Below are 15638 nucleotides of genomic sequence, written 5' to 3'. Positions count from 1 at the left end.
GAATCATCTTTAAAATCAGAATGATATTGTAAAAAGAAACATCCGAGAATTAAGTACCCTCAGCTTCGAAGTGAAGTTGTTAAATTTGTTAAACAGGCAGGTGTTAATTTTTACTCTCTCTTCCTGCCAGAGGTAAAACTAGCCGGGAGAGAGAGATTTTTTTTCCGTTCCCAGGTTCAATTTAATTACATCGTATCTTGTCAACAAAGGGGCCATTTATACGGGAGAAAATAAGACGCGATGATTTACAGCCCGACTATCTCACAGAACAATAATCACGTTTGGTATGCATACTGAAATAACAATTATAGCAAAAGCTTAATAAAAAGAAACAACAGCGAAAGTTTCAATGAGTAGAACTATGGATGTCACGTGCGTTATACATGTTCATCTTTCTACAATTGTTTGTCGTCCTCTGCAAAACAACAACGTTAAATGACCAAATTCGGTGTATTTGGAAAGTGTGGACGACGACGGCTAATTTTTCTAGTTTTTTTTAATATGGAGTTTAACGATATCTTTGCTTCTAATTCATACATTGTGTTTTCGCTTGCCTGCGATTAATCCAACCGCGTCACGTAACTGAATATGCCTCAGCTAAAACTGAGGAATATCCCAGTGATATATCCCAACTGTTGCGAAAACTAATTGAAGGTTAATTAACAGAATAGCCTCCATTTGGCGCGAAATATAACCTCGGATATTTGTCTTTGGACAGTTTCCACAGTTTTCCTCGAGCTTTGCTCTCGGGAAACCGTTCGCTTCTCGAAACAGATAATGTCCACGGACAAAAATCCAAACTTATTTTCGCGCCGCACGGAGGCTATTGTTTATATACCCGGACAGATGAAGATAATTGCGAAATCCCGAAGATTCTTTCTCAGTTTACTTAGCGTTGTTCTTTTCACTGAATGTTCTTTGTTCTAGTTCCGAGAATTATTGTTTTTGTTTGTTGTGTTTTAAAACTCGGGATTTATATTTACGTGTGGTGAGAAACATTTTTCCCTCCCGCAAACAAATAATTAAACTTTTGTTTGAAGTATTTTTTTACGCAAGGAAGCTTTGTTTTTTGTTTTGCCTCAAGCAGCTACCTCGGGATTAAAACTCAAACTTTCTCCCAGTTTTAAATCTTATCAAGTTGGACACCGCTCTCATCACGTCAACAGGTTAAGGACACAATGTTTCGTGGAGAGGTTTCGCTTGCTGTGGCAACATTATTTATTTTTCTGTTGTGTCAAAAGGTGAACATAACATAGATTATAAATTATAGTCAATAGCCTTAAAGTTTTCAACCGTTGTTTTCGAAATGAGATAGTTTGCCATTCGCCAGAGGAAATATGGAAAACCTTTTACACTTCTTGTTAGACTTGTGTAGGAGGCAGCGTGGGCGAGTGGTCAGCGCGTCGGTCTCGCAATCCAGCGGTGCCCGCTCTGACCACTACCTGGATTTGTTCCACGGTAGCCCCTAGTTCAAATCCTTGGCCACGCTTGTAAAAAGCCAATTGCTTTGCCTTCGACCATTTGCGATTCTTAATAATATTATGTTCAATTTGGATTATTTGTTTCAGTTGTTTGCTCGGCCCCACTAGCCTTATAGTGTTATAATCACTGCCGAGGGTAAATAAAGGTTTTTTTTTTCTTAACAACCTTGATAGCATATGAACTGTATGAATGAAATGTAGAAGGAAAATTCTTGTGGAATTCTTGACATCTGGTAGGAAAGCGATCGAAAAACCAACAACATCTAATTCGTTAATGCACCTTAAGAGAGCAATGGCTTTTTCTTTTTGGACCTGTAGTATTCGGTGTCTTTGCATAATTTTCCTGCCTCATCACATTCAAAAGCAAAAGCAAAATTCTTTACACTGAGACAAATAAACGTTATGTGACAAATTCCAATCATGATTATTTTAATCCATCGAATGGTTGGAGCGAATTCATCCAGTGAAAATTATTTCATTCTCTCAAACGCTTTAAACCGCTGTTTTAAGCTATCTGGAGTACTTTTAAAGCTCTGTAGCTTAATTTTAGCCTGCGCTAGGAATTTTTTAGTTGTTCGGTCAATCTAAGGGAACTTGAGTCTCGTAGAATTTATTATAGGGCTTCAATCCGTATTCAATTCGAAAACAACAGGGATTGAGGTTTTCATACCACGAAATTTCGAAGGGAAATTTTTTTTGTCGACTCCGATGCGTTGGATGCCCCTACCAATAAAGCTTCAAAGCGTAGCTCATCAAAATGAAATCGTTTAAATCATTCACTGAACACTTTCCTAATTCTTCATGGATAGCATTGGGAACTTGTGCGCCTTAGATTTAGATTTATGCTTTTTTGATACCTTGAACAGGTCGCTAACCAGGACCGTAACCAGTAACAGGCAAACCAAGGCACTTTCCCCAGTCACTTTTTTCGTTTTTCTTGCTTTCTCTTAAGAAGGGGAAAGTAAAACACTGGTAGCAAATAAATAAACAAACAAAACAGATAACTTTGCATCAGTCATATATTTTTTTGGCTACTGTCCTGGTAACCGTCCAACTGAGCTGTTCAGTACATGAAGTTTGAATTATCCTACAGATTTCTGTGATGGCACAATTGTATCAACAAGATATTCCCGGCGAATACCATGAATTATATTCATATCCGGGGGTATGTACAAAAAAATTGTTCTTTGCGTATTTGTGTTAATATTTAGTATCATTTTTAACAAAGTTCTTTTGGTTAAGGGTAGAAGAATACATGTATATCTTGTAAGTGTGATCTGCTAAGCGAGTCCTGCGAACTGAAAGTGCTTCAAGACTTCATCAGGCAAAAAGATATCATTAACAACGGAAGGCATGCATTCCACGCTTAAACAAGTATAACGTCTCTTTGGAATAAATTGTCTAGTTGCAAAAGTTGTGAAAGCTAGCTATGGTTGACCTACAACTTCATTAAGTTATTACCTTACGTTGCCATGGTGACGATATGGCAAGTTCATCTGTGTTGCAGAACTTTTGCTTTCTGTTCAACAATTGGATTATGAGCTTCAGACTTCTATCACGCATAAAAATCGAGAGCGCATAATGAAATTGTTTTGATATAAATCTGCTAGTCGTTTAAAACTTTAAGATCTAAATACTCTTCACAAAAACTTCGAAAACACAAAGAAGAGGCTATTATTTTGTTAAAAACTGTGAAACTGAGGAGGCAGCATGGCCGAGTGGTTAGGGCGCCGGACTTGAAATCCGGAGGTCGCGGGTTCAACGGTCCCGCTCTGGGCCGACCGCTAAGCTGGAATTGTTTCTCGGAAGACTCCAGTTCAACTCCTCGGTCATGCTTGTAAATAGCCAACTGGTCTGCCTCCCGCCATTTGGGATTTGTTAGCCTATTATGTTTATTTGCAGTATTTGTTTCTTTCAGTTTCCGTGGCATGCCTGGAAACTAGCTAGTTGTAGCTAAGTACATTGACCACTAGAAACATTCTAAATTTTCTATATTATATTTTAAACTGCGAAGCTACTCACTATTTACAACAGAATAGATAGCAAGTAGCCTAGCCAATAAGAACAAATTTGTGATTGGCTTTACATAAAAAAAATGTCTACCAGAATTTTCATCGTTAGTCCTTAGTCCAAAATTATACCGTAATGTTTAGGTTAAAATCGATGAAAAGTTGCCTTGTAAGGTTTAACCTTTCGAAGTCATACTAATAATAGCTCTAAAGTTCTTCAAGTTAGGGTACCCGCCAACACTTCCGGCCAGCTCTCTGCCAGACGCTACCAGCTATAAGTTTCTATGCCTCATTTTCATTTTCACTTACATATAATCCTATGTTAATTTTTACTTTGCCAGAGTAACGGACAAGTTCGAGAACAAATTCCACTGAAAGAGCAATTAGGGTAAGTCTTAACAATTAACCTTACCCAAATTCGCATTAGCCAATCAGAAGCCGTATCTGCTTAACAACCATTACACGAGCGCGCGTTAGATTTGAGTAGGCTATAATCATTTCATATCCAACAAGCGCGAGTGTAATAATCGTTTCATTAAATCCCCCCCCCCCCCCAAAAAAAAATTATTCGTGGAAATCGAGGTGAAAAGTGGCAGAATGTTTACCTAGCCACAGAGCGACAAGGCAAATATTTTGCCGCTGTTCACCGAGATTGAGTAGAATAATTGTTTTAGTATTTACACACGAATTGATCTCAGAAACAAACGAAAAGGAAACCATTAAAAGTTGATTTTATTGACCTGTCAATTCATGCGTGGAAAAGGTGCAAGCGGCACAACTGATGCGGAACTATTTACAGGATCTTCAAACATGGCAAATCTAGCTAAACTTTGATATATATAATCAGTCATCATGACAACCTAGCAAAATGTTATTTTAATACCGTTCAAATCAGCAAGTCTGCTCGCAAAAAAAAAAATTTCACCGGTCAATCAAAGTTTCCATATTTACTTGAAATGAAAATTGAAGGAGCAGTTGGCGAAGGATCAACCTGAATACCGTGTGCGCAGGACTGTGGTGAAAACTGGATATTAACTGCCGCAAAGACATTCTCCTGAATATAGTTGTGGAGGTGCTTTGTTGAATACCATTTGATGCTTCTGCGGATAAATTAGAGATGAAACCTACGGTGTTCATTTCTGCTAATGCTGGGAAAAGGGTGACTTGGCGTTCGGATTTCCTTAGATTGATGAAATCTGTGATTACCAAGGAGCAAAGTGTCAAGTGATATTCTATTATTCGAAAAAGGCGCCACTGATTTATTGTATCTCACTTAGATGTACTAGATTTTGGTAAAATATATGACTGGATTTAATGAAAGGTGTGTTCGTCAGTTTGCACCTAACGAGTTTGATGCTACGACTCCTAAAAGCTAAAAAATCACTCCAACCGATGAAAAAAGAAAGAAAAGGGTAAATTACTACAAAAAATGAAAATGAGATAGTAATAGAGAAAGGGCTGACGTCCCCTTGAATCTTTATATCGTCTACTTTGCAGATGCTCGAGCAGGGTGAAATTTTCCTAAACGTCTTTTTATAAATCTAAGCACACAAGTATTGCGCAAATAGCTAAATGTAATTTCCATTTGAATTTTGCAGCCGGGAAAATATAGCCGCAAGAGCTCTGCTGAAGAAGGTAGGCCAAACCTGACAATGAAGAACTTTATGCCTTATTATTTCCGCGCTGTTTTAAATCGCGACATAATTGAAGAAAGTCCCTGACAAGGTAGAAGGATTAAAAAAAGAAACCATTAAGAGATGCAGACAATTCGCCGAATATAAAGTATATATTTGATTTAGAATTTATGACTTCTTCGTAATGCATACAGTTTATCTTGGAAACTCTGAAAACGTTCCGAATAATGAAAAAAAAAAAAAATGAAAAGACTTATATATTGTATACACCAAAAAAAAAATTAGTTTAGTGAAATCGTCACTAAACCCCAGATAATTCGAACCTTAACGGTTTCTTTTCATTTTCATCAGCTTCAATCCAAGAAAAACCTGAATGAACAGGAAGTCGGAGATTACTTCAACAACGTCGATAATGAAGGACAAATCAATCAGTAACTGATGTCATGCTTGTCATGTAGACGTGTAGCAAAGAAACGAGGCCTGTATATTAGTGCGTAGCTCGTGTAGAATTGAATAAAGCATGTTCGAAAATGTAATTGTTTGTTTACATTTCGTGAAATATTGCAAATACCTCATTGAGACAAGCAAAGCTTAGGGTCTGTGCTATAATTGTCCCAGACGCTGATGCCCGACGTGTTATTGTGCAAAGCGAGTAGTGAAATCAGGTATATTTATGCTTTTACTATAAAAGTAGGTGTGGGGTGGGGTTGTTCATAATTTTTGGGAGATGAGGAGGGGGGAAAGCTTAACTTGCCATCGTTTGCGGAGGGGGGGAGGGTGCACTACATAATATTTGTCTATGTGAGGCTCATTTTTCAGTCCCTTTCCCCTCATGCTGAAAATTATTGCACAGTCCCTTATAACCGTATATCCTGTCACTTATTTCACCGACAAAAAAATTGTTGTCATTGCCCAAATTCAAATACCAGGGAGTTTTCGAAGCTCAAGAAACTGTAATTTTCCTTGTAGCGGTAAATTTTATTATGCAACTTCTCGTTGTCTCTTAAATCACAGTTTGGTGTTGGGTTAAACGTCCAGGGTATAATAATAGACCATTTTTTAAAATTCTATCTTGGCTCCGAGGCTTGGGGGAATAAAACAAAAGAAATCACATCGAGGTTGAGTGATGAGTAATTAATTTTCTTTGTTTTATTCCCCCAAGCCTCGGAGCCATGTTAGAATTTAAATATATCGAAAATGGCCTATTTCAGTAATTAGGAAAGAAAGGCCATGTTACTGTCCTCTTTCGGAGTAGGGCAGAAATTAAATCAAGATTGAAAAGAAACTTTTCGCAATCGGAAAAGCGACGCTGAAAAATTCAGCATAAACATTCAACTACTGCAAAAGATTCCTATTAGGAAGACTGTACTTTTCCTGAAAATAAAATAAGAATTTTTGTGTCGTCTTTCTAAAGAGAATTGTTTCACGGCAATTAATAATTTGTTTACTGTATTGTTCATAATTAATGCCAATTGTCTTAGTTGCTTTTATGGCTAAAAAGAGACACCCCTTTGTGCTTTAAACAACCTTGCTCTGCATACATTTTGGAGAGCTTAAAAACAAACAGCAGTTAACGTTTGGCTGATAAAGCCTCCAGATAGCGGCATTTAACAGTGGAGTTTTAGTTCGATAAGGAAGAACTTTCAAATTTCAAATTACCGAGACGGCCTACTGCATAGCTCGAGCGTCATTCTGGGAAGGCGGACAAAGGTAATTTAATTTAATTTTTTTGAAAGCAAACTGTCAAACGTACAAATTATGATATAGATGTTTACGTTGCGAATGATAACACTGCTTTAGGGTCGCCTAATCTAACATCTTTCAAAATATTTGCGTGGTCGAGTCAAGCTTGTAAGCTGTGACTTGTTTTATCGGTAAGGACGCAATCATAGCTTATAAAAATAGTATAGATTCAAGACTATTTTACTGTTCTGTGAAATGTAGCCAAGCCTCTTCCTGAAAGCGAGGTTTGGGTTGACGTTGTCATGCCAGAGATTAGAAACTATGTAGCATAGTAACAGCGCAACTGAAATTTGAAAAGTAGCAAATGGGTTTCATTGCAAAGTCGGAAGAAGAAAGAGATAAAATGAGAGAGAAACGTCCAGGCAAAACAGTGATTTGGAAGACACCTTTATTTTCTAACATAAAAATTACAATATATTTATTTTACTAGCCAAAATATTGAGACATAATTAATTGTTAACGTTATTTAATACATAAACCGAACATTGTTGCTAGAAAGTTGAAACATCTTCGAAACACGTTTTTCGGAAATCTGAGGCTTCAGACTTCTTCCCAAAACTCAAAAATTTTCGGCATAGCGCTAAAATCGTCTAATATTAAATGTTGTTGAAATGTTATTGTTATTACATTTTGGAGATATATATGCATTCAATCTCAATTTTTGGAACCTGTCGAGCAGAGAAGTGGTCTATAAATACTACGAAAAAACAACAACCATAATAAAAATATTGTTCTAACACAGCATCACAACTGGCTATAGTGAAAAAAATATGCATCTAGAACAAGTAGTATGGGGAGAAAATTTGGTATCACGACCTTCCAAGTGAAGTGGTTAACATTTAGAATAAAGCAGCCGGTTTGATGAAACCACGGGAGTATAAGTGAAAAAAACAAACAAAACAGCAAATCGACGTCAAAATAGATCGTCTGTTTTGTTCACAATGTTTTCTCTATGCGTAGATTTATATCCCACGGAGTGATAAGTTTTTGTATTAAAACTGTTAGGTTTAAAAAGTAACAAATTAATTAAATTTCGATGTTTTCAGTAACAGGTGACAGTCTTTTTCTGTGTGCTTCAGTTACAAGGCCTACTTTCAACGGGACACTAATTTGTCATTCGCTGAAATAATATTTAATTTTGCTTCAATTCAACTTTCTCACAAGGAGAGCTCTTTTCAACCTATGTGTGTGTTTCGCCTTAGGAACTTAACTGACTATAAGCGTCAAGGTCATATTTCTCCCACTTTTAATAACTAATCACTTCAACACTTCAATCGCGTCTGTGGCATCATGTTTCACGGACAGGTTTGGCTTGCCTGGATAACATTACTTCTTTTCCTGATGTTTAATCCGACAACTTCACAAGAGGTAAACCTTATTACGTTCCTTTATCGTCAAATATCCATGCGCCTCAACCTTTCCAAAAAAAAAATTGCAAGTCTCTTGTTTCTCTTTATCTAAAAGCGATGGCCAAACTGTGCAACTAGCTAGCTAGCAACTGCTCGCGACTAATGTATAAGTACCAAATTAAAAAAAAAGTAAAGAAATGTGCAAAACTAGGTAAAGAGTTAATCTGAAACGCGTCCGTTTTTAAACTCGTGGATACGCAAAGCGTAGGAAAGTGTTTGTTGCGGGGACTCCGATATGCAAATGTTTCACTCACTCACTCACTGACTCACTCACTCACTCACTCAGGTGTAGACACTGTTCGTAATTAGTCGTCCCGAACGAGAGCGCCCGAGCCCGACGCCATGATGGAATAGTAACCGAGCCCGACGCCATATTGGAATAGTAACCGTGCCGTCAGTACGAGCTTCGCTATCGTGTTTGCGCGGTTACTACTCAATGCGCGGTTACTACTCAGTGCATCGTGCCAGAAGTTGACGATTTTTGTAGCTTTTACACGATCATTGATATTAGGTCTTTTGCTAAATTGAAGTGAAGTTGACTTCGAATGTTCGAATTAGTACTATGGCCAACTTGAAGGCTGAATTTCATGAGCATATGAGTAGTCCAGGCGTTCAAAATGACCAGGAGATGTGCATTTGTTTGCTGGAAAGTGACCTGAAAATGAGTAAATCTCATGCTAATGTGGTAAGCTTTGATGGGAATGTGTCTTATTTGTCGACCTTAATCATCGCGCAGAATTCTATTGTCTTTCGCGACATCTACTTGCAGTGCTCAGTTTTTCAATGCGCGGAATAATAATTATAAATATTGGCTGTCGGAATTCCGACTGCTCTCGTCAATGAATCGGCGGCTGTCAATCAAACGGTCTGATGTGTGAAGTAAATCCCAAGGTGTAATAAGCTAACAAAAGCGCTCTAATTTAAAGGCGGCCTGCGCTCTTCACAAAGACTTTTGTCAACAAAGTCGTGTGCAGCGACATTCTCACTTTTTTTGTTGACATGTCACACTCGAAATGGTTTGAGCGCGGGAGCCAAAAGTTCTCCCACAAAAAATTCTTCTTCCAAAGCGTTGCCAAATGGAAAGAACGGTGCGCATAAAACTTTCTTCTACTTTATCGTTGTCCTCTTTTACTCGACCGGTCAAAGCAGTTCATCAGACGTAGTCTTTTACTCGATCGGTTCACGTAGTCTGTCGTTGATCGAGGACTTAAAAGACAATACAGGTCTTTATCTATTCGAAAGATGAAGAGGAAAATAAATGACATTTCTGTTTGAAATCCAGAGCCGAACAAAAAAGCAAAGGCACGCAGCGCGTCTTACGCCTGAGTGAGCATTGTTGTCCACTGCATGTGTGAGATAATTATTCAAAATTGGAACCGTTTTAATTGATCAAAACATTTAAAAGGTCCAGGTTCGAGTATTCAGTTATTAGAATCCTCTTTGGAGTAACATGTCAAAGCGTACGAGACAGCAGCTCGGCTTTTACGCATCACTATTTGATGACGCTTATGATCGTCGCCTCAGTTATAAGTACCGACCCAAGCAAAAGCCCGTTGTTATGGGTATTTATGAAGTTGAGCGCATAGTCTCTCAACGAAATCAAGGGGGCAAGGCAGAGTATTTTATTCAGTGGAAGACTTATCCTTAACTGAAAACACATGGGAGCCGTCCGAACACTTCTTATGTTGATGAAATTACATGTAAAGTGATGTTAAAACGACGTTCCGAACACTCTGAGATCTTTTTTTCAACGATAATCAAAAATGATCTCTTTGAGACCAGCTGAGGATGAAGTACTCTGCTTCGCTTCCTTTAACTCTTTTATCTCTCTGAGATCATTTTTGCCTGACATGTGCAAGAAAGTGGGGTTAACCGGGAATTCAATGAACTCTAAAAAGAGCTCCCGATCAACGCGCTGCATTTCTTGCACAGATGACAAGCTGAAAATTCGTTTATTGCAACTCGCGCAAAGCGTTACTTTAAATAAATACGATGGTTAAGTGATACATTTTATCACCTCTCAATTTCAATGCCTTATAGCGTCGGCGTGTGTCCTATTGTTTGTGGAGGCGGAGCTTGGCATATATTAATATTCTGCCGGGAAATTCAAAAGATTTCGCTTTATTGTTCTTCTAGTCTCCGAGGCGAACGAAGGCTGAAAGATCGTTACGAGTGTTCGAAAGTTGGCAGAACGACCACTTCGAAACATTATTTTTCGTTAAAACTTGGCATAAAGCTTCCTTTAACAACATACATTCAAAGCCGTATGATAACCGTTAAGAAGGGCACTTTGAAGGAGTAAAATTCTTCCTCCAAATATTTCCTCATACAATATTTTCCCTCAAATGGACCAAATTCAGGAAAAGAAAACGACGAAATCCACTTTTCGTAAGATTTCAAAAAATGTCTCCTTTATTCCATCAATGTCTCATCTACAAAAGCGCTATGATAACCACTACGAAACACAAGTATGAAGCACGTAAACTCTAAACAAGTATGCGTAGTCGGCCATTTTCTGCTCATTTTCTTTATTGTTTAACCATCGGCAGCCTAATTAATAATTAAATTTCGCGCGCGCTCTACATTTAAGTCCCGGATATGTCGCGGCATTCTGCGCGATGATGAACTTATATGAGCGAAACGAACAATTTTTAGTGAACGAAACAGCTATTTAATTTAGTAACATCTAAACCAGAGGTCAGCCGAAATATTGTTTTAAATACACGACGTTGTGACAGCCTTGCAGTAGTTTTTGACTTATTATCGTTTTACTTTTCAAGTTTGGCTGATTAGATCTCTTGTGAGATCCAACGTTCAATCAAGCAGGACCTTCGTTCAGAGCTTTGCAGTTTATAGCACTTAAGTTTTTCATGTTGAGTTGACAACGTTCAACCGACATCGAGTTAAGTTTAGAATAAAGTTGTGTTCTCTATACTCGTCTTGTTTATTTTAGCACATTCAGATTGATCTGAACTCTGAGTGGGATGTGAAATGCATAGAAACTTAGAAAGAAAAATCCCAAATACTTGATCTTGATAAGCTTAAATGATTTTTACTCTGTCTTTTGTTTACACTTTTGCTTCCTGGTTGACAAGATAACAAAGGGAAAGAAACCCCCTGTGAGCTTGTTGGAACACGTATTTATGGGTCGACATACTTTTTGGATCAACACTGAAAATGCTTGCAAAAGAGGCTACTTACTTTGATGTATTTTACATGCAATATATATAGAGACAGGCGGTCCCACATTGGAAAAGAAGTGCTGTCTCATAAGAAACCTTACCTATAGCCTTGAGTGAAATGCAAGGAAAAAGGCCTGTAAGCTCGTACGACTTGAATACATGCAAATTTTCCCAGCAGGCAGACAAAGAGTACTCTATGAATTTTTTGGTAGGAGTTTCTTCTGTGACCCAAGAACCGTTAGCCTTTACCACTCCATGTTCAGCTGCAATTTTGCCACCCTAGCTATTCTGAATGTGTTTGTAATATGTGTGCAACAAAAGCCAACGAAAAAAGCCTACTCTTTGTGAGATAAGTGCGACCTTGCGTGGTACGAACCCGGCTTGTTTTAACAGCCTTTAATAATATAACAATAATTGTTCGCCAGCATGTTTCATCTCTAGATTATTTAATCCACGAGTTTGGCCATAGCTATAGGTCTCCTTTGATTATCTATGCATGTGTGGAGGAAGTGCTGCCAAAGGTCTCGGAGAGTTGAAACAAATAACCCACAGAACTCCAAGGTAGAAGCGCTACAAAAGAGAACATTCGACGACTTAATATTTTCTTTTTTAGTGGTGAAGTATCCGATGATCTTGAAATAATTTCTGTGCTGAAACTGTGCAAAAACACTGCGTTGTATCTTCTCAATCGAAATTTAAACTAAACAGAACACCCAGTCGGAAATCTGTGCAAATTTTGGCTGTACATGTCAGTCACACCTGATGCCAGAACAAATTAGTGTTGCGCTCAGACACTATGTACTGAGTGCAAGGTCGAGGTCCTTGGAAAAAGTTGTGTTCACATTAGTGCCCATCGAAGATCTTCCTCGGGCAACAAGAGTGAACATAGATCCGTTACCCAAACATCGTCATAGTTGTGTACGTATTTTTGCCGTTTAAACTTGATTAATTATAATGAGTTTGACAAGGACACATGTCTTTCCTTCATTAACTTGTTTGACTGTTACTTTGCCAGGGAAAGAGAGAACTACTTAGGTAAGTATTATCGATTGCTTATGGCTATGAATGAAAGTGATTCGTTGCATTTTACACTTGTACTGTGATGGATTTATACAACCACGCTCAGCATATTAGTTTAAGTTTGAAAGACATTACCAACCAATACTTGCAATCATTTGTAAACGAGTTCAGTGATCGTATCGTCCCTTCCGTTTTTATTTATTTTTTCTCGTTTTTTTTCCTTTCTGTGAATGAACTTCGATAGAGTTAGCTTTACAGTGTTGAGAAGCAACGTAGTTTAACAAACCAAAATGTTTTCTTATAGGTTCTATGAAAGTTTGGTCGTTGTAGTGACCGAATAATGTACTAAATTCTTTTTCTTTTAATTACCTTCTGACTTTATCTCGTCCGGTCGGTAATATAATAAAACCGAAGTGATACGACTACCAGATAAATGCGATATCAGTAAGTGTTGGTTATATATTTTGCACATTGCACTGGCTAATTTTCGTTGGGTTTACATTTCGCAGCTGGTTAATTTCAGGACTGACGCCTAAGGTAAGTGGTACTAATAGATACCCAAAACCAATTATAGAGAGCTGGGTGTTTAATTTATTTTAATTTTTGTTTTTTATTACCGGTATATGAGTTATACATGATGAAAACTCAAATCGCCGGTTATTGTTTGCTGAATACACGCTTTGATATGATGGAAAATCGCGGGGGAACTCCCATGTGAGAAGATCGGGGATGTGGTGGGAGAACTTGTGTTAAACCCTTGAAGGAGACCAACCTGAAAGTGGTTCGAGCTTTATTCTATTATCCCTAAAAGATACCACTTAAAACGGAAATGACAGCTTGTTCTTGTTGTTTCTTCCAGTGCAGCCCTAAAAGATACCTTAAGACGACCAGAAATGATGGCTTTTCGTCTTTACCCCAAAGCGAGACGACGAACATCCCCCACCTTTTTACGTAGTAGACCCCCCCCCCCCCTTATATCTTAAAGTTCCCTTGTTTGACTCCAGAAAGTTTGCGTAGTGGATTTCCTGCGAAAGAGCCGCGGATTAAAAGTATATCCAAAATAATTGAACTTCAAATGTAGAATAAAATTTACGGCGGCTGCATTCTTTTTAATGGAACCGCTTCAATTTAACGTTCTCAGGATACATCAATGGGATATGTTATTCTACTGTAGCAACACATCCTTGGTATTTCTTTGTTTAATCAAAAACTAAATTTTTGTCCTTCCTTTTTATTTAAAACCATTGACTTTTAAGCACGCTTTTTAATTTCTCTATAGCAACCGTCTTCTAAAGCTGTCCCAGTTCATAGCACGCAGACCTACGGGCCATTTGGTGGGAAAAGAGGAATCTCAAGAAAGGTACCTCAGTTTATTGTAAAATCTAAACTGTCTATCTGAACGGCTGGTTCTAAACTGTTGAGTAGACATAGAGATTGATTCGAAGATCACCTATGAAGCTTTTTCTTCATCTACGAGAACTAGGAAGTGTTCTTTATTTCTGAATTTCTTTAGCTAGATATATACAATAACAGCTGTTGAAAGTCGTTAAGCAGTAGATGTCATAGACATATTGACTGACAGGCTGATCGCCTGGTAGGCTACCTTATCGATACGAACCGGGTAGCTAACTCCTTGGCTGAAGGGTTGGTTGTTGGTCGGTTGGTCAGGAGGCGGCTGGTTGGTCGGTCGGTCAGTCCTTGTGTCAGTCGGTCTGTTGGTTAATTTGCTATTGGCTATTTTAATGACTAAAAACCACGATAAGGGAGGTCTAAAGAAGGTTAAAGTGCACCTAACCCCCAATTTTTTTTTTCGCTAAAACGAAACTACTTGTTATTTGAAATACTTCTGCGAAAAATTGTTTGGATTCGGTTAAATCCTCAATTTTCTGTGCCCCGACGAAATCTCGAAAATAGCTCGAAAGCACTGCCATTTTGTTTCGCGACCGAGTTTGAGGAGAATGGGTCCGGCGGCTGTTGTGACGTCTACCCAGGAAGGTTAAATATCTCACGTCCTCTCATTTCCCTCAGGACGGTGCAGTACACATTCGAAAAGTGTTCAAAAACGCCTTGAAATGTTTCCTTCCGCCTTTACTCCTCGCAACTTCAAAAATACAGGTCCAAACAATTCTACGATTTTCAATCGATCGAAGCCAGTGTTTTGGAGGTCATCAAGTCTCGAAAACTGCAACACTTACGTCGCTCTTATAAACATGAAGCATTCCAAAAAGTAAAACACAAACTGGATTTGATAGAACAACCATACCTTGACAAAATACATTCTCGCTAAGGGTAAATGTAAACGGGCTATAAACACGCGTGGGAATCTTGTGTTTAGGTGACGAAATTACCATCCAAAGCAGTCCTTGAGTTTTCTTTACTCCTTTTCGTTTGCCTGCTCCTCCACTTCGTATCTAGCTTTCCATTTCTAATATACAAGCAGCTCGTCCGCAAAGAAGTCTTCCTCGTCGTCGCTTGTTATATTGCAAATTGCTCTCAAATCTCTAAACAATGAGTTCACAGTTGTCGAACGTGCTCGATCGAAGTTTATTTCGGATTCTTCCGAATCGAAACTTAACTCTGACCCCAGTGACGAAAAAGAAATGATTCTGAAACAAAACTTGGCCGTTTTAGTCCCAAAATGTATTGGAACGATTAGTTTTGTTTTCCATTTTCTCGAGCAAATACAGAGAGCTGACTGAGGCGCCATTGTGTCTGGTTCCTGGGTAGACGCAATCTCGTTCCCAGAGTCCACGTGTCTTTGGGTCAGCGCCAAGACACGGAGCTCTGGAATAATCAATTTCCAGACTCCAAGGTTTTAGGACTTCCGGTTTCACGGTGCATGCGTGCCTTGGTTTAAAACATGGCAATCTCGTTCCCAGAGCCCACGTGTCTTTTAGTTGGCGCTGGCCAAAAGACACGTGGGCTCTGGGAACGAATTTTAACCTGTAAATGGTTTTTCATTGAAGCTTTTGAGGTCTCTTTGGCCCCTCAATGTGCTTTGAAAATCCAGTATTTAGTTTTTACTCTAGTGCCTTTAATTTAGTTATTTATGATGATGATGATAATGATGATGATGTTGTTGTCAGAATGATTTCAGAATCTCAGTCTTGTACTACAATTTCAAAACTGTACAGGGACTAGGTTATAAAGTGTTTGAAGA

At 38.4% G+C, this 15638-nt stretch overlaps 1 protein-coding gene and 1 non-coding gene across 2 annotated transcripts in view; both read left to right on the top strand.

Annotated features, from left to right (window-relative positions):
• The window catches only part of LOC145463801 (uncharacterized), a 37562-nt gene that overhangs the window by 8709 nt on the left and 13215 nt on the right, over positions 1-15638 (top strand). The window contains exons 5-8 of the mRNA XM_081447599.1: positions 5089-5125; positions 5476-5555; positions 12988-13015; positions 13758-13838. Of these exons, the coding sequence (XP_081303725.1) occupies positions 5089-5125; positions 5476-5555; positions 12988-13015; positions 13758-13838 (226 nt within the window). The remainder of the gene's footprint in view (positions 1-5088; positions 5126-5475; positions 5556-12987; positions 13016-13757; positions 13839-15638) is intronic.
• On the top strand, positions 3186-3261 carry Trnas-uga (transfer RNA serine (anticodon UGA)). Its single transcript has one exon. It is a non-coding gene; the product is annotated as a tRNA-Ser (tRNA).

Source organism: Orbicella franksi, chromosome 12, assembly GCF_964199315.1.
Source record: "Orbicella franksi chromosome 12, jaOrbFran1.1, whole genome shotgun sequence".
NCBI lineage: Eukaryota > Metazoa > Cnidaria > Anthozoa > Scleractinia > Merulinidae > Orbicella > Orbicella franksi.
Note: the sequence above shows the minus strand (reverse complement) of the source record. Positions and strands in the feature narration are given on the sequence as shown.